At 44.4% G+C, this 27920-nt stretch overlaps 1 protein-coding gene across 4 annotated transcripts in view; it reads left to right on the top strand.

The window, feature by feature from the left end:
- FHIT (fragile histidine triad diadenosine triphosphatase) overlaps window positions 1-27920 on the top strand; it is a 1529347-nt gene that overhangs the window by 1179049 nt on the left and 322378 nt on the right. For all 4 annotated transcript variants that reach the window (XM_048490110.1, XM_048490109.1, XM_048490111.1 and 1 more), the window contains exons 5-6: window positions 8945-9090; window positions 11667-11696. In XM_048490110.1, coding sequence (XP_048346067.1) covers window positions 8945-9090; window positions 11667-11696 — 176 coding nt within the window. The remainder of the gene's footprint in view (window positions 1-8944; window positions 9091-11666; window positions 11697-27920) is intronic.

Here is a 27920-nt window from a genome sequence, read left to right as displayed (position 1 = left end):
GAATATGCTCCACGGGGGGCAGAGGTGAGCTGAGCAGCCGACCGACAAGGGGAAAGGGGGGGAGGGGGAGGTGGTGGGGGAATTTTCTGCCCCCCACGTGACCCAAAGCCATGTGCCCAGTGCGTGGCGCCCCCCCGTCCCCTGGTAGCCCCGCCAGTGCCTCACCTCAATATGATGCTACATCACGTGAAAGGCATTGAATGCAAGTGTAGGGTGGATTCAAGGGACTAACCCTGCAAACCAGAAACAGCCTGTGGAGTGAATATAGTTACCTCCATGATTTGCCTGGCAAAAGATAGACCCTTTTGTCTTATCTTGCCATTTCGAATGTTTTATACACATCAAGTGATTTGCCATCCTTAGAAACAGTTGCTTCACTAACTGCTAAGAAAAAGAAGTGGTTGTGAGCTCTCAGGATGTCAGTAACTATAAATCATTTTAGCTTTATCTTCCCAAAGCTTTCCTTTTTCTTTGTTTGAAGTTTATATTTTAAACAACAAGTATCCTAGTCCTTCCATATAAAAGAAATGCAAAGGAGTTCAGTGCGTGTCCTGTATATGGCCAAGGGATGCTTTGGCACTCTTCCCCTCCCCCAAAGTGTGTTGGATAAATAGTTCTATATTTATTAGACCCATATTTGGCTATTTTACTTTACTTTGGGGATGGGGTCCCTAAAGTACCCCATCACATTTATAAAATTCAATTCAGTGGAAACAGTTGAAACAATAACAGATATGGACACATCAGAGGAAGGGATTGAAAAAAATAGGCTGAGGAACAGGATTTCAAACCCCCGGATGTCAAACCACAGAAACAAAATACAAACTAAAAAAGTTGGTAGATACGTAAGAAATATAGTTCCTGTGAACATGAGGAAGGACAGGAGTAGAAAGGGCAACAGTGGCTGCATCTGAGCGTGAATATGTGATGGTATCTTTGATAGGAATTATAGCCTTTAATACTGTGAGAAAAAATGTTGAATTAATGTGTATTATGCGATGAAATTAAAGTGCATACAGGTTTACAGGATGTCAGTGTGCAAATGAAAAGGGAATATTGGAAAGGGTCTGTGCAAAGTCAAGCTGTCTTCATACAGTTGAGCATTTTTTTTATTATTATTATTATTATTATTATTATTATTATTATTATTATTATTATTATTATTATTATTATTATTATTATTGATACAAAACAGTTATACACAGCAAACAAGATCAATATGCTGGATTTTGTATTACATCACACGTTGGACACTTCCCAAGCATCTAGGACTGTGTGATGTATCGACGAATAATGCGTGCAGAGCCGAGTAGGGTGGCCTTTTGCAGCTGACATATGGTGATTTTGTCAGCGCCAATTGTTTTTAAGTGCCGTTCAAGATCTTTAGGCACTGCACCCAGTGTGCCGATCATCACTGGGACCACCTTTACTGGTTTGTGCCAGAGTCTTTGTAGTTCAATCCTTAAATCCTCGTATTGTGTAAGTTTTTCCAGTTGCTTCTCATCAATCCTTCTGTCACCAGGAATTGCAACATCAACTATCCACACTTTCTTTTTTTCCACAATCGTATTATTATTATTATTATCATTATCATCATCATCATCGTCGTCGTCGTCGTCGTCGTCGTCGTTGAATTAAAGTTGTTGTTGTTGTTATTGTTGTTATTATTATTATTATTATGTATTAAATTTGATAAGCTAGAAATACAGGATGATATCAGGTGCTTGTTTGGAGAGGGCCATTGATTAGAGAAACTAGTGAAAAAAATCAGGGTTTATTTTAACAAATGGCACCTTCGCAAATACTTTCAACATAGATGTTTTAATTGTTTTCCATTTTTTTTAAAAAAACTAGCTAATATGAAAAAGGGGGAAACGGGGAAACCAAAACAGACACTAAATCAAAAATGTTTCCATGGAAGTCCCTCTGCTTTAGAGACTAATCAGTTTGGAGGCTAAAAATATATGGATACCTAGAGAGAATTTTGAAAAAAAATATTGTTCTGTATGTATGAGCCAAGATGAAATGTATTGTCGTACCATTTCAGTCATGCTTTTCTAAATGACAATTAATGGGACTATGCCTTTATTATGACGCTTGATCCATTTCATCTTCATGTGACAATTTCATACTCCTTGCCTAGTTGGCATATATTATGTGAGTCAGTGTGGTGCCATTATCAGGGTTTTGTACTAGGCCTCGGTTCAAAACCCCCACTCAAATCCCCCACTGGCATTTAGTGGGTCACCCCTCACTGAACCAACCACTCAATTTATGTCTAATCTACACTACTGCATTGTTGTGAAGACAAAGGGAGAGAACCACACATGCTACTCTGAGCTCCTTGGACAAAGGACAGGGGAAAAGTGTATTAAAGAAATACAATAGGCCCGAGGCCTGTCCTGACCTGTTGTCATGGAGCTGGGATGGAAAGTGAATTGTTGAAATGATTTAGTAATCACTCCAATGAATGGGAAATTTCATTCACCGCTGCCACAGGGTGGTTATACCCCCACCAAATTAAGTCATGCAACAATTACCTTGTTAACACTTTGAGAATAGTGGAGTAGGTCATTGGCTGATTTATGAATTAATGTACAGTAAGAACTGTGTGGTGCAGAGTGGTACGCTGCAATATTGCAAGGCAAAGTTCTGCTCACAACCAGGTATCTGACTCAAGGTTGGTTTAATGAGTACACAGCTTGCTGGGAGTAAAGTGGAGATGACTGAGCAAGCCAATGGGAAACCACACCATAAACATTGTCTGGTAAACATTGTGATGTGATGTCACCCAGTGGGTCAGTGGTGACCCAGTGCTTGCACAGGGGGACTACCTTACCTAAGAATGTACTATTTTTATATGCAGACATCACTTACAATATACTAGTAAGCTATGCTGGCCTTCACAATAGCTTATTTCTCTCTTTGTATTCTAGGTGAATGGTTGTATGAAGCTTAAGCATACGAAAAGAGCCAGTAGCCTGGATACCAATGCTTACAAATGCGAAGCTCAGCATTTCATAGTAATGCTACTTAGCTGAGAACCCAAGTGGAATTCTCAATTAGGGTTGTTACAGAAGGAACCTTGAAAAAGATTTGCTACGATCCATGTTGGGTTGTTACAGAAGGAACCTTGAAAAGATTTTCTACAATCCACGTACTGGCTACAATTCCATGCTGGATTTCGTTTTCTTCCCAGTATGTCATTTTTTCTGCTTATTGGAGAGTAGTCCAGATTCCACCACCTCAGTGAAGGCATGTCACCACCCAAGGGTGAATTGAAACAAAATATTCACTACAGGGTAGTGAATGCTACATTTTGGAAGCAATGTGGTTTGATTTAAATATCTCTGGGGTCCAGGAGGGCAAAGCTGAGTCCCGTCATTGCCCTGTGTTGCTCCATGTACCCCAGGGGTTTCCCCAGGAGGCCCCAGATAGAGGGGGAAGCCTCCAACTCCTCAGTCATCTCCAGTGGTGGGATCCAAAATTTTTAGTAATGGGTTTCCTTGGTGGTTGGATTCAAACAGTGGCATAGCGCCAGTGGGGCTGGGCGGGGCACGACGGGGGCGTGGCCGGACATTCCGGGGGTGGGGCATTAATAATTTCTCTGTTACTGTACAAAACTCTTACTGTACAAAAAAAGTTCCTAATTTCCAGCTGGTATCTTTCTGTCCATAACTTAAACTCATTCTAGCAAGTCCTATCGTCTACTGCCAACAGAAACAACTACTTCTCCTCTAATTGACTGCCTGTCAAATACTTAATACTTTCAAATGCTTAATTTTGTTTCTAGAAATCAAAAGAAGGATACTTTCCTGAAACAAGGAACTTTACCATATTTCTAAAACATGTTTTTAAAGCAGCCCAACAGGGAGAATTATCCCGTTTTCTACCTTCGCTAACCAGCCACATAGGAAACAACAGGACTTTATGATTTTTGGACCTAATGGAATTTCTAACGGAAAAGCAGACCCAATTAGTAACCCCTTCTTGGCACACACAAATAATTAGTAACCCACTCTCGGGAACTGGTGAGAACCTGCTGGATCCCACCTCTGGTCATCTCCCTACCTGAAAGCTGTTCACTCTTCTGACCTTTTGGATTTTTACCCAGGAGGGGTGCCAGACTGTTAAGCTACTCCTTGACCACTGGCTGCAGAAGTTTAGATAGTGACCTCTGTACTTCCTGTCCCTGGGGTCTCCCCATTTGGTGCAGAGGACCTGAATGACTGTCAGCGTGTTTTGGGGACAAGCCTCCTCTGTAGGGATGACAGCCTCCAGGTGGAACCTGGAGTTACAGCTCATCCCCAGACTACAAAGATCAGTTCCTTTGGGGAAAAAAACGGATGCTTTGGAAGGTGGATTTTTTTAGCATTGTGCCCCAGGGAAGTGACTGTCCTTCCCCAGCTCCAGCTCCAAATTGCAGGAGTTTCCCAACATGAATCTCCCCAGCAGTAGGCAGGGGAGATCTGGCAACCCTTCTCCAGTGCTCCTCTGAGCTGTGCTTGTGTTTTCAGTGCTGGACACAGCTGAAGAGACCAGTTCCGAGCATATCCCTATTAATTAATCCCTATTAATCCCTATTAATTTTATCTCCCCCTTGTAAGAAACAAATATGTGAGTCTTGGTTTGTGCCTTATTAAAAGTGGTGCATAAATGGCCTCAAACAGCCTCAATGAAACATAAGTATGATCTGCGGTGACTTTGAAAATCAGGCAAAGCAACAGCAAAGTCTTTCCATTAAGTCCAAAAGCGACAAATAGGGGAGTTTTTCCCAGGCCCCCTTAAAACTGGGGACTGATCCTCCAAACTACAGTATTGAGATCTTTGTTGCTTTTCTAGCTGCTTTTGACTCCAAAAAATGCAATGGGAAGTTTAGTTTGCAGCAAGTGCTACAAACAAAGACAGAGGGGCGGGTAGATACCAGCACGGCAATTTCATAAGAACATAAGAACATAAGAACAAGCCAGCTGGATCAGACCAGAGTCCATCTAGTCCAGCTCTCTGCTACTCGCAGTGGCCCACCAGGTGCCTTTGGGAGCTCACATGCAGGATGTGAAAGGAACGGCCTTCTGCGGCTGTTGCTCCCGATCACCTGGTCTGTTAAGGCATTTGCAATCTCAGATCAAAAAGTTCAAGATTGGTAGCCATAAATCGACTTCTCCTCCATAAATCTGTCCAAGCCCCCTTTAAAGCTATCCAGGTTAGTGGCCATCACCACCTCCTGTGGCAGCATATTCCAAACACCAATCACACGTTGCGTGAAGAAGTGTTTCCTTTTATTAGTCCTAATTCTTCCCCCCAGCATTTTCAATGTATGCCCCCTGGTTCTAGTATTGTGAGAAAGAGAGAAAAATTTCTCTCTGTCAACATTTTCTACCCCATGCATAATTTTATAGACTTCAATCATATCCCCCCTCAGACGTCTCCTCTCCAAACTAAAGAGTCCTAAACGCTGCAGCCTCTCCTCATAGGGAAGGTGCTCCAGTCCCTCAATCATCCTCGTTGCCCTTCTCTGCACTTTTTCTATCTCTTCGATAGATATTTTTCTATCTCTTCGAATTTCCCCACACCCTTGCTAATCCCAAGAAATATGTGAACCTTCCATTGATGTTTTCTTTTCCTCTGAATTGTGGAATCAGTGGAAAAAACCATTGCATCCCTAGCTGAGGTTTTAGTAATGCATAGTGAAGAAAAACCCAGAGGGAGCTAGAAAGTCTGCAAGACATTAAAAAAAAGAAAGAAAGAGAAGAAAAGTGAATGTGAGACCCAATTTTGCTAGAGGTAACTGAAAACATATTCTTCATTTATAAATGGTTCACTGACCCATAATAATAAAGTGGTCCTGCAGAAAAAGGGTAATTATCTGCTTAAGTGTCAGATACCCAGAGGTAAAACTTCCCCTAGTTCTTGAAAAATGAACTTGGATTAAACAAATGTCCCTTTACCAGTTTTTTTTAGTGTTGACACGAATCCCCCCCCCTTTTATGAACAAAATTAATTAGTTTCTCTATTCTTTTCTTCCTGTTATGGAAATCAAGGCTGCCTGGTGTCTTCCCAGCTTTCCCCTTGGGCTCTCGCTTCGACCAATCACATCCATTACGAAGGCACTTTCATAGGTACTCTGGAAAGACTAGCAGATAAATTACTGGAGCTTTATTAAGCCCTGCAGTTCCACATGCTCCAGGCAGAGGAATAACCTCTCTGAACTGAAAGAAGGGAAGAAATCCCTGTAGAAAATAACCTTATCGTTTTCTACCACCTCTTAGGCTAAACAAATGTGCACCAGTAGGTATGTCCCGGGTGCTTTTGATGGAGTTTTAACTCACCGAGATCACATTTTTGAGAGATCTTATTTTCCTGATCAGGATACTTATAGTGACATGGCAAGTGTACCTAATTATGCAAGAAGGGGGCTCAAACTGCGCGCCCCACAATAAGCTTGAATTGAAGCTTATTGACACTTGCAAATTAAAGCCGTTATGGCACTCAATGTCTTGGCCACAATCCAACGCAGAAGTGAACATGTAAACTCCCTGTTCTGACTGCTGAAGTTGTAATCAGAAATAAGCAAATGTTCCTATTTCATTTCCTTTTCAGTTTGTTTCTATTTTTGACAATGGCTTCAGTCCATTGCTAGCTATCTAGCTGATTGATTGATTGATTGATTGATTGATTGATTGATTGATTGATTGATTGATTGATTGGTAGAGAGATAGATAGATAGATAGATAGATAGATAGATAGATAGATAGATAGATAGATAGATAGATAGATAGATAGATAGATGGATGGATGGATGGATGGATGGATGGATGGATGGATGGATGGATGGATGGATGGATGGATGGATGGATGGATGGATGGATGGATGGATGGATGGATGGATGGATGCCTGTCTGGTCTAAAAATCGATTTATAAATAAATAAATATATGCATGAACATAGAGATCTAGTTAGAGATAGGGATACAGTGTGTAACAGACTTCCCTCTGTGATAAACCTCTGAAGATGCCAGCCACAGATGCAGGCAAAATGTTAGGAACAAGATCCACCAGACCATGGCCACACAGCCCGGAAAACCCACCCCAACCAGTTGAATCTGGCCATGAAAGCCTTCGACAGTACATAGAGATCTAGAATAATATATAACACTGATTTAATAATACATGAATGACATTGAAATATATAAATGTAAAGGGGCAAATATCAGTACAAGAATGCAGAGCACTATGAAAATAAAGAATTATGGGTTCAAGTCTCATGAGATAGAAGCAAAATCCCCTGAGGGTTTTGACTGCATTTTTATCTCAGCTCTCTTCCAAAGAGCTCAGCATGGTGAATATCCATGGTTCTTCTTCATCTTAAGTCCACTGGTGTCAGTTAGGCTGATTAACTGACCCAGTGAGTTCATGGATTTGAACTGAGGTCTGTAAGATTTAAAATTAATGCATTTACTAACTCGTCATCATAGGCTTAGACTAATTGCACAGAATTGTTCTGTCAATTTGTTCTTCATTCACAGATTACAAATTAGAGCCTAGAGACTCTACTGTAGACAAGGAATCTGTTTCCCGTGAAAATATAGTTTCTTCTGACGGTATTTTCACAAATTATCTATGAATATCTCCATGCAATCCATGCAATCACCAATCCCCAATGATTTGCACCTTTGCTGCAACAATGGTCCAAAACAGGGCCTCCTAGACTTCACTCCATTGGGATGGGACAACTTAATAGCTGTAAATAATTCTGGGAAAACATCTGACACCTGGGAAATGAGCCTCCAAATTAAAAAATGATTGAACCTACACACAATAAGCAATCATGATCAGGAGTGTTATGGAAAATGTTCTCAAAGATCTCCAAACAAGGTGGTCAGCAGTAAGCAGTCTATTGAATACATGGCTGCAGGCGTGGAGAGAGGACACCTAGGGTGTAGTCTCTGGAGGGGCTCTCCAACACAGCTCCTCTTATGCCTTATTCCCCCCTCCCACTCCTGTTCACCCGTCCAGTCCTAGCTGATAAGGAAGGCTCACAATCTCCAATCCCCTGATTTCTTTAACAAAGTTTCTATATATGGTATATTATTTTTCGTTGTCAGCATGTACTAATTGCTGTCTCATCTCGACCTTTACACTTGTTTTCTATATGCTTGACTTCACTTCCCCGTGACTCGCTTCCCCATTTCTCAACTGGTGTGGACCTGCAACTATTAATTTTTCCTTTAGAAGGAGCATTGGGAGAAAATGGAATGCTGGTTTTCCAACCATCATATGACAATTATGAGAAAGCATAGTAGCTCAATGACTAAGAGAACAGTGTGTACTGTCTCTCAAGCATTTAGAGAGCAATCTTCAGTAGTTTTATTCCCAGGTAAGTGTTCCTAGAATGGCAAGCTAAACTACAATGACCACTATGACCACTAAACTACCGTTTTCTTTCCATAGGTGCTGGAAGTCGATATTGAGTTCCCGCCGGCATCATTCGTACATGTCAGCTACTACTGTGAAGATTAAAAAAAAACTATCTTCAAGCAGAGCAGAATTTCAGAATAAACTAAAGGGTTTTTAAAGGGTAGCAATAGGATACTCTCTCTGAGAAAAGGTGGTTCCTGAGTTAAATCAACATACAAATGCCTATTGATTATGATCATAATTTTATTGTTTTTTCCTCCTAAATTGTTTTTTGTCCATATTGAGCTTTTATGTGTCTTGACGGAACTGAGTGTGAGTTTGGGTTGGATCCTACCAGAAGTTTCACTCAATCTCACCCCCTCTTATTACAGCCTCTGTACCAGGTGGGTGTGTTCCAATGTCCATGCGAGTCCCATAATGCAGAGCATAGCCTTATGCATGGCCCAAGGGGGACCCTTCTGGTAGCATCTGACATTCAAAGTTAGCTATCAAAATGTGCAGTTGTACCTTAACTTGATGCAAATCAGATGTCCTAATTTGCCCACTCCGTTCTGTGGAACGTTTCCGTGACTTGCATCCTGAAGAAGTGGCTGATTTATTCTGCATGACACAGAAGGTTGGAAATGTAGTAGAGCAACACTTTGGTGGAACTTCACTTACCATTGCAGTTCAGGTCAGTAAATTCTTCCATTGTCCACTCTCACCATTAAAAGAAGCCTTTGAGGGCTCTCTCCCATATAGTCTCTAGCAAGTCCATCCTCTGTAACCAGGGGTCCGCAATGCTTTTGAACCTACTGGCATATCTGGTATTCTGATATAACATGGTAGTTGCAGCAACAAAGTGGCTGACACAAAATGGCTGCCCCAGGAGACTGCACCCGCCACAACACAGTGCAGATCTCTGTGATGAGATGGCAGCAACTGTCAAAGCAACATTTTAAAAGTCTGCATTGTCACTCAAATCTCCAACGGTCAATCAGAAGCCTTGCTGGGCAAAAGCCATATTGGGCCCCACCCACTTTCTGAAATCTTTTGGCAGGTGCCACATTGGCAGGCACTGTGGCATCCATACACCGTGTTTGGGCCTTGGAGCTCAACAGTTGCAATCACACTAGGGCTCATATATGAACCTCTGTTTCATCATGGAGAACACATAGACAGGCATCACAATTTATGAAATTGCTATGGCTCATCTCAGTCACCTGGAAAATGCAATAGCATATGGGAAGGTGACAAAGTGGCCCTGAAGGGTGCCCACTGGCATCACTGTCGCCAGATGCCTGGAGCCTGCCATCTAACACAAACTTGCTTGCACCTACTGACCCTTGCCCCGTGTGAGGCAGGTAGGAGCTGCCACCACTTCAATCCAGTTCCTGAAATCCTAAACAGGGTGGGCACAAGCTGCAGCCACCACAGGAGACAGCCATGGGCAGCCTTAATGACATGTGGGTGGGAGGCAAGAGGCATGAGCTTCCATGAGCGGATGGCTGCCAGTAGGCAGTCCCAATCCTGTAGAAGTCTGCTTTTTCTTCTGCCCCTTCCAGAGCCGGCATAGTGTAGTGGTTAAGAGCAGGTGCACTCTAATCTGGGGAACCCGGTTTGATTCCCCGCTCTGCCACTTGAGCTGTGGAGGCTTATCTGGTGAACTAGATTAGCCTGTGCAGTCCAACACATGCCAGCTGGGTGACCTTGGGCTAGTCACAGTTCTTCTGAGCTCTCTCAGTCCCACCTACCTCACAGGGTGTTTGTTGTGAGGGGGGAAGGGCCAAGAGATTGTAAGCCCCTTTGAGTCTCCTACAGGAGAGAAAGGGGGGTATAATCCAAACTCCTCCTCCTCCTCCTCCTCCTCCTCCTCCTCCTCCTCCTCCTCCTCCTCCTCCTCCTCCTCCTTCTTCTTCTTCTTCTTCTTCTTCTTCTTCTTCTTCTTCTTCTTCTTCTTCTTCTTCTTCTTCTTCTTCTTCTTCTTCCATTGAGAGGGACCTTTCCAAGGATATTTCGCCTTCTGATGGCTGGGTGCAGGACAGCAATTGGTTGGAAGACCATTTTAGAAGAGATCCTTGCACTACATTATAGCTGATTGCTGTGGTTACCTGCCACACTTATTTATTTATATCGTACTTTTCTATCCAGTAGGGATCTAAAGTGACTGACACCTCAGTCTTTTCTGCTGCTTTATATCCTCGCAACAGCCTGATGTGACAGGTTAGACTGAGAGAGAGAGAATGAAAAGCCCAATGTTACCCAGCAAATTCCCATAACACCACACTCCGAGATTTTGGATTGCCAGTGTTTTCCTGTTTGTGTCCTTAGACTGGCATTTCACTTTTGTTTCATGGCCTGCATTGAGAACACTGTGGGAAGTTACAAAAAGTGTCCACCCTAAATGCATTTAAGGTACATTTCAGTTTAGTCAGAGGGCCCGCTAGATGAGTAGCATCCCACACATACAGCCCAAAGTTAAATCCCTGACATCTTGAGGTTGATGTCAGATGGGGTCAGTGGCCTGAGTCAGTATCTTCATGGGTTCAACGTAACCTTGAATAAAACTAGCTCCAAACTTTGGCTCATTCCACACGTGCAGAATAATGCACTTTCAAACTGCTTTCAGTGCTCTTTGAAGCTGTGCGGAATGGCAAAATCCACTTGCAAACAGTTGTGAAAGTGGTTTGAAAATGCATTATTTTGCGTGTGCGGAAAGGGCCTTTGTCTCCCAGCAGACTGTTCTGCCCTTTCCCAGTGAATTCTGAAATAATTTGCCTTTCTTGGATCTTGCAAACAGTGGTGAATGACCTGGATGAGCTGGTCACCTCTGGGCTCTCTGACTTTTTGTTAAATCCAGACTGTGCAGTGAGGCCAATTTGCCAGTATCATGTATGCAAACAGCTAACTTGTGTTTTATAAGCAGCACCCATAAATCTTGGGAAATGCCAACGATATTGAGAGCATCTGTGATCTCAGATTGGTGGTGCGAGAGGGGGGGTGGGGCGGCAGAGAATAAATATGCCAGTACTTATCCCCCTTCAGCCTCTCATTTCTCATCTGATAGGGACCCAAAATAGAAAAGTGTCAGTTCCCAAGTGCTTCGGCACCGATTGGTACCCAGGAGAGTGCTGCAAATTAATGCACATTGAAATTAGATTTCAATTATTAATGGGCAGTATTTTGGAATACCCGGGAGAGCTTCATTGGCTGCTCCGACCTCACTTCTTCTTTTGTGTGTGTGTGTGTGTTTGTCTTCTCTTCTAACAGGATGGTCCCGAAGCCGGGCAGACTGTGAAGGTGAGTGCTTGTTTTATTATGCAGAGTCCAAATTAATAAAAGACAATTATGAGAACTAATAAAACCAGTGAGCTGCAGCGCATTTTCTGCATTGCTGTTTTATCCTTGAAGCTGGAGGAATTCCGAATCTTCAGGGCCTGTAAATACATTGATTGCCATAGAATGGTGCAGTATGGTTCCCCTTCATCTCTTTCCACATTAGAAGGGTGATGTTTTCAACAGTATATCGTCGAAGGCTTTCATGGCCGGAATCACTGGGGTGCTGTGTGGTTTCCGGGCTGTATGGCCGTGTTCTAGTAGCATTCTCTCCTGACGTTTCACCTGCATCATCTGTGGCTGGCATCTTCAGAGGATCAGATCCTCTGAAGATGCCAGCCACGAATCTGGTAACGTCAGGGAGAGGAAAATACTAAATGCAACCATATACTTCCAACAGTAACTGGCCCACCTCTGGTTCACAAGGTGGTTCCATCTTGCCCACTGCTTTGTCTGAATTTGTGACAGGGACACCCCTCTGAATAAACAGGAATATTAATACCACAGAACAAGCCAAAGGCTCTTTTCAAAAAGAGCCAGCCGGTTCCCTCTAGTATTCATCGCCATAAGCAAGTCAGGAATGTAAGAGTTCTTCATTTTAATACCATGGCATCCTGATCACAATATACTGCCACTAAACATGACAGTTCTAATTGGCTGTCATGGATAATGGCTGTTAATGCACCACAGGCTTGTCTTTTGAAGTCGCTTAAATGAGGGGCTACCACTAAATTCTTGTAGTGATTATTTTTTAAAAGTCAATTATGCAGTGCGTGAAGAATTCCTTTTTCGGGTGTGGTGGGGAGATCTGCCCTAAATTGCCGATCCATTTCTTTGGGAGGTCAATCTCATCCTTCTAGAAAAGAAACCAATCCCCTTCCTGGGTCTGAGGTACTCATGATCACTGTCTAGGAGTAGTCTGACATTCTTTTGAGCTCAAGACTATTTCAAGAGACAGCTGTGGGATGGGAACCAGCAAATGGCTCTCAAGCCCCTCCCTTAATTTTCCAAATGATCAATTTTGCTAAATAAAGGAGACTGGGTAAATAGAGAGCGGTTATCAGACGTAAATGCTCACTTCTCAGAAGCTCACAAACCCCAAAATCAGTGATTAAAGGAAGGGCAGCAAGATTTAACTGAACATTAATCTCCAGTGTGATGTCGAAAACTGGAATCAACTAGCTGTTATGGGTTTTCCAGGCTGTGTGGCAATGGTCTGATAATTTGAGCTCCTAATGTTTCACCCATATCTATGGCTTTCATCTTCAGAGGAATGTCACAGTAAGACTTTTTCTGTCCATGGCACAGTGTGGAGTGTTCTGTGCAGCTGGGTATCTCTTTTGTCCACCTCCCAGATGGGAGGAGCAAAAGGCGCATTTGCATGTGTCCGGGTGGAGTTCATTGGTTGTATTGTCAAAGGCTTTCACGGCTGGATTCAACTGGTTGTGGTGGGTTTTCTGGGCTGTGTGGCCGTGGTCTGGTAGATCGTGTTCCTAACATTTCAGAATTTTTTGTCCTCTTCAGGATGTGATGCTCTGTCATTTACCCCAAACGCTATTGTTAAGCTCAATCACAACCCTTTCTGCACAGCACAAATAAAAAGTCTTGAGGATGTTAAAAGAAGCATTTTGTAGCACCCCCCCCAAATGTCCCCAGGAGCAGCAGTGGCATAGTGGTTAAGAGCAGGTGCACTCTAATCTGGAGGAACTGGGTTGGATTCCCTGCTCTGCCACTTGAGCTGTGGAAGCCTATCTGGTGAACTAGATTAGCTTGTGCACTCCCACACACGCCAGCTGGGTGACTTTAGGCAAGTCACAGTTCTTCTGAGCTCTCTCAGTCCCACCCACCTCACAGGGTGTTTGTTGTGAGGGCCACTGGCGTAATGCCCATTGGGCAAGGTGGGCAGCTGCCCAGGGCATCACCTTGTGGGGGGGCATCAAAATGCTGGGTTCGTTTTTGGGTATTTTAATGGTTTTCCATTTTGTGCCTGCAGGGGCGTAGTTTTTAGGCTAGCGGCACCAAATTTTCAGGGTATCGTCTGGAGACTGTCATGATGGCAACCCCAAGGTTTGGGGCAGTTTGGTTTAGGGGGTCTGAAGTTATGGACCCTCAAAAGGGTAGCCCCCATCTCCTTGGCAAAGAATGTGGTACCTGGGTACCCCATTTGAGGGTCCATAACTTTGGACCCCCTAAACCAAACTGCACCAAACCTTGGGGGGGTCCCATTAGTATAGTTTCCAGATGATACCCTGACATTTTGGTGCTGATACATCCAAAAATGCGTCCCCTTCAGGAACATCCTAGAAATTTGCCCAAGAATCTTTGTTCTGCATTGAGTTTTCTGTATTGCTGTCAATGGGGTTGCAGGCTGGGGGGGGGCACATTTCTGAAAGCACAGTCTCAAAACTTTCAGGGTCTCATCAGGAGACTGCCCTGATTATACCCCCCAGGTTTGGTGAAGTTTGGTTTGGGGGGGCCAAAGTTATGGACCCTCAAAACTGTAGCCCCCATCTCCTATTAGCTCCCATTGCCAAGAAACAATGGGGGTGGGGCACCCCCTTTGGGAGTCCATAACTTTGGACTCCTTGAACCAAACCTCACCAAACTTGGGGAGTAGCATAAGGACAGTCTCCTGATGATATGCTGAAATTATGGTGCTGATATGTCTAAAATGCACCCCCTGCAGGCACCAATGTCCTGGTGCAAAAAAAAAATTTGGTCGTGGTGGAGTGGCCACCCATGGGGGGGGGCATCCAACCTAGGTTTTGCCCAGGGCTACAGTTTGCCCAGGGCTGCCTCGTTACGCCCCTGGTGAGGGCGGAGGGGAAAGGAGTTTGTAAGCCCCTTTGAGTCTCCTATAAAAAAGAAAGGGGGATATAAATCCAACTCTTCTTCTTCTTCTTCTTCTTTTCTTCTTCTTCTTCTTCTTCTTCTTCTTCTTCTTCTTCTTCTTCTTCTTCTTCTTCTTCTTCTTCTTCTTCTTCTGCTCAACTCAGTTTTTAGTGAAAATGCTAAACTAGTGCATCCTGCCTGAAATTCCTTATTTCTGCTGTACGGCCATGGTTGCCTGTTAACTTTTGCCTGTTTCCTGTTAATGCTGCCTAGCTTAGGGGTAGATGCCTACTGGGAGGCTGGCAGCCACTAATTATACTTGTAATACAGCTATGATGGGGGAAACAATGGCCTTTTCTGCTTCTGCCTGGGTCTAACAGAAACACAGTTTATGTCACTAAGCAACACAATGACACTCCCTTGTTCTCGTCATAACCTTCCCAAGCCCTCTGGCTTTCCCACCGGCTGGTACAGCTGGTGGTGGAGGAGGGGGTGAGCTAACCCTATATCTTCTTTGGCTTTCCCCACATTTTCCAGATCTGGCTATGAATCGTTTGATACTCTTAATTTGCTGACAATTGCCAGACTTCTGTTACCAACATCAGAGTCTGGTTAATGTCTAAAGACAGATGACCTTACAACCAGCAACTTTTCCCCTGAAGTCACTTTGAAAACATCTCCTTGCTCTGTGGAGAGCAGGGGAGGTTTTATTTTTCCTGCCCTACCACCCCCCACCCCCCTGCAGCTCTTTCAGTTTCCACTGCGCAGCTTGCACCTGTCATTTTCCGCCATCTTCAGGAGGCTCTGTGGTGCCACCATTTGCAGAATGTTCCACTGGAGTTTCCTCCGCTTGCAGCTCTTCCGCACATCATTTTAGTGCATAAAGTTCATTAATACGGTTAGCCTTTCTTGGGGATCCCATGTACGTGTTGTTGCTTTTTCCTTTTTAAAAAAATGAGATAACTTCGAAGCTGTGATGAGATGAGATGCGAATCTGCTGCGATTCTCATATTGCGTTGTCATGGCTTCAAAGATACCTCATTTAAAACAACAACAGAAAGGGGGGGGGGAGACACTTGCATAGGATCCCTAGGAAAAACTAACTTTATGAATTCACTGAATGGATGTGTGGATGAGTTACAAGCTGTGCAGACTCTGTGGGAACATTCTGCAAATGGTGGCAGCCTGGAGCCTCTTGAAGAGGACAGAAAATTGCAGGCACAAGCTGCTTGGTGGAAACTCAAGTAATTCACAGACACGGTTTGGATTGAAATAGGGCCACAGCCCTTTTTTTTATTTACATACTCTTAACAAGCGAATCTGGGCGAGCAGGAAGAGCGCATGATCTTAGCCGGTCAGCCTCCCAGGCTGATTCCGGCTTCACCCTAATTTAGGGAGTACTTCTTTCCTGTCCATGCTATATGGACCCCCCCTTCCCACACACACACACACAAAGCCCAATCCATTCTTTTTAAGATGTCTGCAAGATGTTTTATTTGTGTCGGGGCAAACGCTAAAACATTGTCCGCAGCACAATGGCATCACTGGAAGCTGTGTCATCATGCCATCCCACCTTCGCGATCTTCTGCAGGCTCTGCTTAGCACTGTAACGAACGAGTAAAGTCCAGTCAAAAGCAACCGTGTTAAGTTCTTTATTGAGCTGGCATTCTTAGTCGGATACAGGCAATGCGAGAACTAACCCCCAAATCTCAAACAGCTGCTTATACGGGCTTCAGACAAGCTCCCGCCAAAAGAAGATAAACAATTCAGGTTCTCACACAGAGTCTCACACAGACAGTTTCACACAGGCAAGCGAGTGAAAGCAAGATAACCACGACAGCAAAGACTCCCCTTCCCGGGCGTCCCGCCAGAAACTCCAGCAGGAACTTTCCAAGGTTGAACTGCAACCTTACAAGCACCCCTAATGGCAGCTCTTGTCAGATTTCGTTTAGAGTCATGGATATGCCCAGTAGTGTGTGTGAGTGCAGTTTATAGAAACTTCTCCAGAGACATAAATGTAAAAGGTAAAACTTACATTTATTCAAGCATCTTCAGTTCACAACTTTGTTCCAAGAAAAGGTAGATAGAAAGAACCCTAGTCTAAAGAGATTACTTTCCCTATGACAAGTGGGCACAACTAACGCGCCATCACGTGTGTGGAGGTGAGAGAATGCTGCAGTGGGAAAGGCCCCACTGAGCAGGCTGCCATTGACCATGCGCTCGGTTCAAAGGCTAGCGCAGAAGTGAAGCTAGCATGGGGAAGAAAGGAAGTTAGTGGGCGGTCTCCTGGCCCAGACAAGGAGGGCAAACAAGAGAGGCAACATCACAGTTAGTGTGAGATACACAGCACCCCCCAGTGTCCAGGCATGCAGAAGTCACTTATTCCAACAGCTCTAGCCTGTAGAATGACCTTCCTGAAAATGTGAAGAAGGTCTCCTCTGTCCTTGCTTTATGGAAGAGTTAGAGATTTTCAAATGGGCTTAAGATACTCTGACATAGGGACACAGTTTGAAATGCAGGTGTTACATCCGTGCTGTATATCGATATAGCATATAGTTATGATTTTGTGTTCTATTATCTGCCTTGAACCCATATATTTGTAGAAAGGAGAGTAGAAAAAGGGGCAGATACGTATTTTGAATAGTAGCATAAAGTCCAAGGCTACTAGTGAGTGAAACACAGCATTAGGGATACCCTCAAAGTTAGATTTCCCTTTCTGAATGGTACTTTAGCAACTCATTCACCTAAAGCAGTGGTGGCGAACCTTTGGCACTCCAGATGTTATGGACTACAATTCCCATCAGCCCCTGCCAGCATGGTCAATTGTCCATGCTGGCAGGGGCTGATGGGAATTGTAGTCCATAACATCTGGAGTGCCAAAGGTTCGCCACCATGGACCTAACGACATGCTACAGGAGAAGCAATGTTAAGAGAGACCACAACTCTGCCAGCTATCATGCCTGACCAGACTCAGAATCCGAGTCCAAATGTCCATCAGTCTAGTCCTGCCAAAAAGACAATCTGCTCTAAAATAACAATCGGCTTTCTGTGATGATGATTTTCAGCCAGAGGCTGTCTCAGCAGAAGTCAGGTGTCGACAGTGCATTGCTTAGGAAAATGAGGGAGGGAAGGCTGTAAATCTCTTGGGGTGAGTTGGATGATCCATTCTTTGTCCTCATGTGGGCATGCCTTCTCCTGCTCCTGGAAGGCTCTGACCATTTCCCAACACTGTATATTTACAACAGTACTTCAGTTGTAAGATAGCTGGTAAAAGCTTGGGAGGGGGGAGAATCCTCTAAGAGTCTACTGGTAGAAGTAAAATAGCAAGGATTTAGAGGGACGTTTCCTCACTTGAGTAATGAAACAGATACAATCCAAAAGGTTGTGCATCTAAATTTCACTTCTCACTCATGCACATCAAGATGTGCTTGGATTCAGAATGTAATACACATACACCAACTTAGGATGTGGGAACAGCATTGGCCTGTAAAATATGGTGAGGTGACTCGCTGTAGGGGGATGGTTGATTGACAGTGCAATCCACTGTTGAGGTGGTGGTCAGCCACCACTGCAAAAGAAGAAGAAGAGTTTGGATTTAGACAATACTTTTCTCAGCTGGAAAGAGTCTCAAAGCAGCTTGCAAGCTTTTTCCGTTCTTCTCCCCACGACAAAAACCTTGTGAGGTAGGTGGGGCTTAAAGAGTTCTGAGAGAACTGTAACTAGCCCAAGGCCACTCAGCAGGCTTCATGTGGAGTTCAGATTAGAGTGCGACACTCTTAACCACCGCACCACGCAGTGCCACTGATGGGTGTTCTGATGGACGTTCTGTTTCTGATGGATGTCCTGCAGAGGGAAATAGCAACATGCACGCCTCCTCAAGGCACTGACAGTGAAGCAAACATGGCAGAATCAATACCATCATTTTGGTTGGGACATCACTCCACTACCCCTCTATGCTGTGTCCATGACAGCAGCTCTCTGGGTCCTTTGCTCCTGCACTGCCAAGCCTCATGGCTTACCAGCAACACTGTGGAGGATGCTGACTCCCAAGCAGGCCTGGGCCTACATGCTTTTTGAAAGGAGGTAAAAGTACAAAATGCCCCCCTCAACATATTATATACATATTTTTCTTTAGAGATATGTTTATAATCCACCAGTCTTTTAATGATAAAATAAATGAATCGTCGATGGCTTTCATGGTCGGAATCACTGGAGTGTTGTGGGGTTTCCAGGCTGTATGGCTGTGTTCCAGTAGCAGTTTCTCCTGACGTTTCACCTGCATCTGTGGCTGGCATCTTCAGAGGATCCTCTGATGATGCCAGCCACAGATGCAGGCGAAATGTCAGGAGAAAATGCTACTGGAACAGGGCCATACAACCCGGAAACCCCACAACAATCCAAAATGAATGAAGTTGACCTCTATGAACAGCTAATGAACAATGAACTTCTGTATTATTTTATCTGTAATGTTTGAATATTCCCTCAACCCCTCTACACTCCAAAAAGAAAAAAAAACCAAGGATAAAGTTTTGCAGCCGAGCCTTTTCCTGGACATTTTTTCTTTAAAAAAATACAGGAAACATAATTTTGACATGCTCCTTCACAAACCTCAATCTGCTCTACTGCCTGATAAAGTCTAGCTTAAGAGAAGCTTTATCTGGCACTGCTGCTAGAAGCTAAAATGACTAAACTGAAGCTGCTGTAAACGTTCCCAGCTCTTTTAAATTTGGATAACAAAGGCTGAGGTAAATTGCATATGGTATTTTCCTTTTATGGTTTAATATAATTGATAGAGATGTGTGATTTTGTAAAAACTGTTTTATTTAATGATAGAACACTGAAAGGAAACCATTTGACTTCTATTGAAGCTGTAGCTATCCTTCAATGTGAGAAACTTCACAGGAATTCTGCAATCTTCTAAAGAAATGAAGTGAGACAAGGATTAACCGCAGGACCTTGTCATATGGAACTTCTGCATATTGAACTTGTGTTAGCCAAATTTAAAGAATTGTGAATGTAGAAGTAATATACTAGGGATGGTTTTGAGAGATCTTGGTGTCTTATTTTACTGCACGTTTAGTAGTATCTCCAGTCTCTGATATAGTTGTCATTGAGTTGTATATAGGAAATGAGTCTAAGTAAAGAATTTCATGTTAATACAGTGAATCAACTTCATATTATTTTATACGAAATGTACCAAGCTCAGATTTGATAGTGGTACAATATTTGTTTTGTGTTAGCAGGCTAATGATTGACAGATCTACCCACTTTGTACCCTTATGCTAAAGCTTGCCTTACTGCAGTGTCATATACAAACTAGGCTTGTGATTCCCAGGTGGGCACAATGGGCACTTTCCTCAGTGGCCTTAATGGCCATTTTCTGCCTTTGCTGTGTCACATGCTAACCAGCACTCTGCAGTATGACTGAGGTGGAAGTAAGTCATTGGATGCAGACTGTTTCCATTGGCCTCTCTTTGTATGAGTTCTTTGTCATTTCCTGCAAGGAGGATGTTGCAAATGCCAAAGCACCATGCTTGAAGGCCTGGGCTATTCACTAGTTGGGATCTAACGGATTAGAAACGTAAGAAGAACCCTGGTCGATTCCGCACTTGCGTAATCGACTTAAGTTCGAGCTGCATTCGACCTAAGTGCTCCGCACAACCAGTGGGATCGACGTGGTTTTGTACCAGCTTCGCCCCGTGTAACAGTCAAATTTCCAACTCCCTGAAATCAGGCTCCATCCCTGAAGACTGGAAGATGGCCAATGTCACACCAATCTTTAAGAAAGGATCTAGGGGGGACCCAGGAAATTACAGGCCAGTCAGTTTGACATCTGTTCCTGGCAAATTAGTAGAATCTATCATTAAAGATAAAATTATTAAACATGTAGAAAAGCAAGACCTGCTGAGAAAGAGTCAGCATGGCTTTTGCAGAGGCAAATCCTGTCTTACAAACTTACTAGAGTTCTTTGAGGGTGTAAACAGGCATGTGGATAAGGGGGAACCAGTGGACATTGTCTACTTGGATTTCCAAAAGGCTTTTGACAAAGTTCCTCACCAGAAACTATTGGGAAAACTCAGCAATGAAGGAATAAGAGGGGAAGTCCTCCTATGGATTAAAAACTGGTTGAGAAACAGGAAGCAAAGAGTGGGTGTAAATGGGAAATTCTCACAATGGAGAGATGTAAGGAGTGGTGTCCCCCAAGGATCCGTTTTGGGACCAGTGCTCTTTAACCTATTCATAAATGACCTGGAAGTAGGGGTGGGTAGCGGGTTGGCCAAGTTTGCAGATGATACCAAATTATATAGTGTGGTGAGAACCGCAAAGGATTGCGAAGAGCTCCAAGCGGACCTTGATAAATTAGGTGAGTGGGCTAAGAAATGGCAAATGCAGTTCAATGTAGCAAAATGTAAAAAGTGATGCACATGGGGCAAAAAATCCAAACTTCACATACACGCTACAGGGGTCAGTGCTATCAGTCACAGACCAGGAAAGGGATTTGGGCGTCTTAGTTGATAGTTCCATGGGAATGTCAACTCAATGCATGGCAGCTGTGAAAAAGGCAAACTCTATGCTGGGGATAATTAGGAAAGGAATTGAGAATAAAACTGCAAAGATTGTCATGCCCTTATATAAAGCCATGGTGCGACCGCACTTGGAGTACTGTGTTCAGTTCTGGTCGCCGCATCTCAAAAAGGATATTGAAGAGATAGAAAAAGTGCAGAGAAGGGCAATGAGGATGATTGAGGGACTGGAGCACCTTCCTTATGAGGAGAGGCTGCAGCGTTTGGGACTCTTTAGTTTGGAGAGGAGACGTCTGAGGGGGGATATGATTGAAGTCTATAAAATTATGCATGGGGTAGAAAATGTTGACAGAGAGAATTTTTTCTCTCTTTCTCACAATACTAGAACCAGGGGGCATACATTGAAAATGCTGGGGGGAAGAATTAGGACTAATAAAAGGAAACACTTCTTCACACAACGTGTGATTGGTGTTTGGAATATGCTGCCACAGGAGGTGGTGATGGCCACTAACCTGGATAGCTTTAAAAGGGGCTTGGACAGATTTATGGAGGAGAAGTCGATTTATGGCTACCAATCTTGATCCTCTTGATCTGAGATTGCAAATGCCTTAACAGTCCAGGTGCTTGGGAGCAACAGCCGCAGAAGGCCATTGCGTTCACATCCTGCATGTGAGCTCCCAAAGGCACCTGGTGGGCCACTGCGAGTAGCAGAAAGCTGGACTAGATGGACTCTGGTCTGATCCAGCTGGCTTGTTCTTATGTTCTTATGTTCTTAATTGGGAACTACTACTTTTTCAGGGAACTATGCTCGAACTCAGCTCGATTCCAGTAAAGTGCGGAATATCTGGTGCCAGGAGTCCCCCATTCAGCCAATCACAGCTGAGTGTTTCGGGCATGCGTACAGCTGGCCAATCAAAAAACGCCACCTTCGTCCCTCCATTCCTGTGGCAGTTTTTTTAATAACGTGTGTGGGGATAGACGGGACATGGCCGTAGAACAGTAGCCAATGGGAACAGAGCGGCGAAGAGGCACAGGATTATTCCGCCCTCCGAGCTGGGATCAACTGGTTGCAGTGGGGAACAACAATGGCTTCAACCTAGGTTAGTACCCTTCTCAGGAAACTGGGTCGAACCTATTTTACTCATGTGCAGAATCGCCCCCTGTTGGATCAGATAAGTGGTTCATCTGGTCCAGCATCCTGTCCCACACAGTGGCCAACCAGTTCCTCTGGAAGGCCAACAGCAGGACATAGAGGCTGAGGCCCTCCCCTGATGTTGCCGGCTGAAGCTGAGATTCAGAAGCCAGCTGCCCATGAGTGTGGAGGGTCCCTTCAGTCAAATTTCTTCCAGAGAGACACAAATAAAGAAATGTAGGGAAGATGATAATTAAAAAGTAATTAAAACAAAGAATTTGCAGAACGTTCATGCCTGGGAGTTTTGTCTTGCTGAGAGCTTCTTCTCTTTGGTCACCATAACTAGTAGCCACTGATTGACCTATCCTCCATTCAGCTCCATAATTCCCTTTCCAAGCTTGTCTATGCCTGTGGCCATCACTGCATCGTCTGTCAGCAAATTCCAAACTTTAATCACGGGCTGTGTAAAGAAGTATTTCCTTCTGTCCGTCCTATTTTATAACCACGGCAGGATGTGATAGCCTCACCGTTAGCTGATAGGATTACCAGCAAAATGCAGGTTGAAAAAAAATGCTCCCTTGATTAGCCGCCAACAACTGTGTACTTTGCTTTTGGAATTAAAGGAAGTAAAATTGTGCTCTGATTTTCTATTATGCAAGAGGCAAAGGTCACCAGATGTTTGTAGACAAAGGATTGTAAAATCTGCATACTTAGGTTTTTCTAGTAAATGCGTGGCGATCGCAATGAACCCACTGACATTATTGCAACATCCTGGATTTTATAAAATTGCATATTTCATCCTTCATAAATATAATGTTGGCCTTCTCTGCATTTTCCCACTTTTCTGCAAAACTGGTCAGCACCATAATTTGTAATCGTTTACTGTCACTTTGTTGATGATGTGGCTCTTCTGGGAGGGAAAATGGTAAAGTGAGTATGTTAATAATATTAGGTGCTTTCCCAACACATTTTTGATTCAATTACAATAATCTTGGTTTGAAATAGAATGACCGGACTGGCTGAGTTGCCAATGCAGCCTGTATACAGGATGGGGGCAATAAAACTACCTATATGAAAGACATGCACACTTGATAAAAATATGTCTCCATTTTTTCCCCTTGCACAAAGAGAGGGAAATATTCTGGACAATAAACCATGTGGCAAGTTCTTTTGGTTCAGTGTTCATTCTGTTGAATGGGAATCCATAGGTTAAGCTACAATGGATCCCATCTGCCTTTCTTTTTGCCTGTCCTCTCTGTCCTCTCTTCATACTCTAAAGCAGTTTTGGACACTGGAGGGACAGTGGCATATAAGCACATAGAGAAGAGACAGTGGAGGGATCAAAAAAATTTAGTAACAGGTTCCCATGGTGGTGGGATTCAAACTGTGGCATAGCGCCAATGGGGCTGGGCAGGGCACGACGGGGGCATGACTGGGCATTCTGGGGGCGGGGCTGTGGCAAGGATGCAGCCGCTGCACCGGTCCTTGGGCGGGAAACGAATGCACGCAGGCGCAGGCTGCCATGCACGCCGGTGCACCTCCTGCTAGACTGCTTCAAGTTCTGCGCGCTACTGCTGAGAGGAGGGGCGTAACTAAGGCAAAAATCACATGGCAAAATCACCAATTAGTAACCCCCTCTTCGGCACACACAAATAATTAGTAACCTACTCTTGGGAACCTGTGAGAACCTGCTGGATCCCACCTCTGAGAAGAGACCTCTCCTTCTTCCTTTCCTTGGGCGATTTCCCCCTGGCGATTAATCCTGGGATAGTCACCTGAAATATCCAAGTTTCCTTGCAATCTCCCCACTGCTGAACCACAGGACACAGATCAATCCTGTTTCTGGCGCTCCCCCACCCCCTCATGGGATTTTCCTGGACCTGCTTGTATGCTTTTCCTGCTTTTCCTGGACCTTTTCCTGGACCTTGTCCTGCTTTTCCTGGACATTTTTGAAAAAAAAACACTCCAATGGGAGCTAATAGGAGATGGGGGTTACACATTTGAGGGTCCATAACTTTGGCCCCCATGAACCAAACTTCACCAAGCCTGAGTGTTATCATCAGAAGGGTCTCCTAAAGATACTCTGAAATGTTGGTGCTGCTAGCTTAACAATTGCACCCTCCCAAGGGGGAGGTTTAGACGTTTTCATTAGAAACATACTGCAGTGAGGATGTTAAAACCTGGATGAAAAGGTGCCGATTCTTTTGAAACTTGGTTGTACCTCGATTAAATTTTCAGTGGGAATTCAACCCTTCAGCACATATGTGGGGCTTTCTCTCCTCTGCATGCTTATATTTTCAGTCAACTGAAAATGGGGGAGAGAGGAGAGTGGGAAAGACATGGTGGTGGCAGCAGCCAGGAGTACCATCAAGGGTTAGTGTGTCTGTGTGAACCATGCTGCTTTCAGCCTCCAGGATCCCAGCAATCCTGACTGGCCCATGCAGTTGCCGTGCAAATGGCGGCAGCGCAGCAGAAACGGGTTTCTTGAACCCATTGCTGCCTGTGCAGAAGGGGCCTAAGCAGGTCTGTTCCAGAAGTGAGTCCCTCTGGGGCTAATTCCCAAGGAAGTGTCCTTAGGATGGCAGTCTTAAAAAGGTAACCAGGGTCGATTCCGCATGATCCAAATATCCCAGGTTGAGCAAGCGAAACATCCCAGTTTGGTCAAGTTCACACGGTTCCCAATCCTAAAGTGGGTTTGTCCCACAATATTTCCCTCACCCCGGGTTTTTTTTAAAAAACACTGAAATGTTGATCTTTTCCCAAAATCCCACATTGAATCGCTTCTGTGCAAAGGCCAAGGGAGCAAAACTTTTCCCACTCCGCTGCTTGATCTCCCTGCCTTACATCATGCCAGTTTTATTTCTGCTGAGTTGCAACCCACCCTTTCCAAAACGTTCCCTAAGTAATTTTATGCCCTTTTCCAGCTCTTCCAGGAGCCAGGTAAGCAAGCCCATGCGGGAAAGCACGAGCACTTGCCCTGTTCCAGCTCACTCTTTGCCAAGCACAACTTGCTAGCTGAGCTGCAGCCAACCCAGTCCTGCGGCTCCTGACTCACGTTCCCAATGGCATTCTGGGAGGGGAGGGGAGAGGAGGGGTGGGGAAGTGCCTGCTTGGCAGGATGCTCTCATTCCATGACAGCCCCAAAGACCAATCAAATGTTATTTGGTATATAGGGGTATGTGCAGAGATGGGATCCAGCAGGTTCTCAAAGGTTCCCCAGAGTAGGTTACTAATTATTTGTGTGTACCGAGAGGGGGTTACTAATTGGTGATTTTGCCATGTGATTTTTGCCTTAGTTCCTCTCAGCAGTAGCGCGCAGAACTTGAAGCAGTCGAGCAGGAGGTGCACTGGCGTGCGTGGCAGCCTGTGCCTGCGTGCATTTGTTTCCCGCCCAAGGACCGGCGCAGCGGCTGCATCCTTGCCACAACCCTGCCCAGGAATGCCCCGCCCCGGAATGCCCGGCCATGCCCCCATCGTGCCCCGCCCAGCCCCATTGGCGCTACGCCACAGTTTGAATCCCATCACCATGGGAACCTGTTACTAAAATTTTTGGATCCCACCACTGGTTTCAGGGCCAATGGATCTCAGACCTGTGGTGCTAAGCCTCCTTCCTCTTCCCATGGTTCTCCTCAGAGGTGGGTTTGGCTTGTGTAGGGCTAAGAAGGCCAAGGTAACTTCCTTCCTTCCCTGACCTTCTGTTGCAGCTGCTCTGGGACCAGAGACCTGTTTTGGCTCTGGTGGTCATTCTCCTGGGCATACATGAGTCTGCTTTGGTCATTCCCTTCAGCCACTGCTGGTCTGCCTCAGCCTGGGCCACCATCTGTTGGGCTGGGCTCTGGTTCTGCTTTTCCTGCTGGCCACTGGTGGTTAAGAGCAGGTGGACTCTCATCTGAAGAATCGGGTTTGATTCTCCACTCATCCACATGAGTGGCAGACTCTTATCTGGTGAACTGAATTTGTTTCCCCACGCCTTCACATGAAGCCTGCTGGGTGATCTTGGGTACTTGCAGTTCTCTTAGAACTCTCTCAGCCCTGCTGACCTTACAAGGTGTCTGTCGTGAAGAGAGGAAGGAAAGGAATTTGTTTGCCCCTATTTTGAGACGCCTTACAGTTCAGAAAAGCAGGGTATAAATCTAAACTATTCTTCTCTTCTAGGAGTTACATTGTAGCTAAACTTTTTGCTCATATAATTAAATTCAAAGGACTTCAAGCATGGCAACTGCTATTTACTTTTTTTTTTTAATAATTGTAACTAGTGTGACATTGCTCAAGGCCTGCAGGCTAAATGATCAGTATCATTAAAGCAAAATGATAGGCATTTGTGGTTTATTCAATTTTTCTTCTGTTTTGATTGTTTTGATTGTTGGCTTTATTTCCTCAGGCTGCTTGGAACCATTGATGGTTGTCATGTTATAGTATATCTCTGCTGTATAGATAGTTTTTAGTCAAGTAAATAAATACTTGAGAAGATTTGCACGTTCTGCTCTTTTTCAGTCCTATAAATAGATTGTTGAAATGGACTGCTCGTGAAGACATTATCCTGGGTTCATTTATTTGAGTAGATTTTGTTGTATGTATGAAGCATATGGAATTCGTAGAATGCAAATGTGTGATAACAACCATTCTTGTCTCTGCTCTAACCTTTGTTTTCCTTGGATTTGGAATCCTTGCTGATAACACTGGATTCCTTCTTTATGTGGGAACTATTAGCTACTACATCTGAGTGTGATGTTATGGCCTTTTGTGTGTGGAAAATATATAACTCTAAGAAACAGATTTTGTGGTTTTGGCCTTGGACAGGAACAGTAAATAATTTTCTGAAGGTTCCTAACATAAATTCAGTTCTGGTAAGCAGGATGTCTATTGTTTGCTAGGAAGGCAAGGATAGTGCAATTTTTCCCCCCAACAAAAGTGTTCAGAGTCCCAGGTTGAGATAGAACTAGGGTTTCTAACTGGGGCCTGGAGCTATCCCAGTGTTACAACTAATCTCCAGATGATGGAGATCAGTTTCCCTGCATAAAATGACAGAGTTGGCAGGTAGACTCTGTGACATTATACCCCACCAAAATCTCTCTTCTCTCCAAACTCCATCCTGCTCTCCAAACTCCACCCCTAAAATCTCCAGGTATTCACTAAACAAAAAGTTGTCAACCTGTAGAAGGGGTGTACAACATGCTTCAAAGATACTGTTCATGCATCATGCCAGCAGTGTGAGAATCCAGCTTCTTTAAATGTTACTTTGGTAACATGAGAACCCCCCTGCCAGGCAGTACTGGATTTAGATGAAGAGAGGCACTAGGCCAGGGGTGGGCAATTATTTTTTCCATGGGGCCGCATAAGAAACAGAAAATATTGTGGAGGGCCGGGCCAAAAGGCAGGGGGGTGAGGCGCTTTTGAAAGCCCTGCAGAAGTCGGCAGCCAAGGCAACCGGCTTCTGTGGGGCTTTCAAAGACGCCTCGCTCCACAGCACGGCAGGGGGGCCAGTCAGGGTCATCCGGCGGGCCGGATGTGGCCTGCGGGCCGTATAATGCCCAGCTCTGCACTATGCTATTCCACTTGTGAGGGCCCTCCCAACCCCTGCCCTTAAGACTAGCGGAAGATGAAAGAATGTTTTAAACAAAATTGAGTAAAGCTGAGGATGACGGGTGTTTAAAACTCTGTGAATCACAATTCCTCCTCTAAAGGACATAAGATGTTATT

Source organism: Sphaerodactylus townsendi, linkage group LG03, assembly GCF_021028975.2.
Source record: "Sphaerodactylus townsendi isolate TG3544 linkage group LG03, MPM_Stown_v2.3, whole genome shotgun sequence".
In the NCBI taxonomy this organism is placed as follows: Eukaryota; Metazoa; Chordata; class Lepidosauria; order Squamata; family Sphaerodactylidae; genus Sphaerodactylus; species Sphaerodactylus townsendi.
The sequence above is the reverse complement of the archived record's forward strand: the minus strand, read 5'-3'. Positions and strand labels throughout refer to the sequence as shown.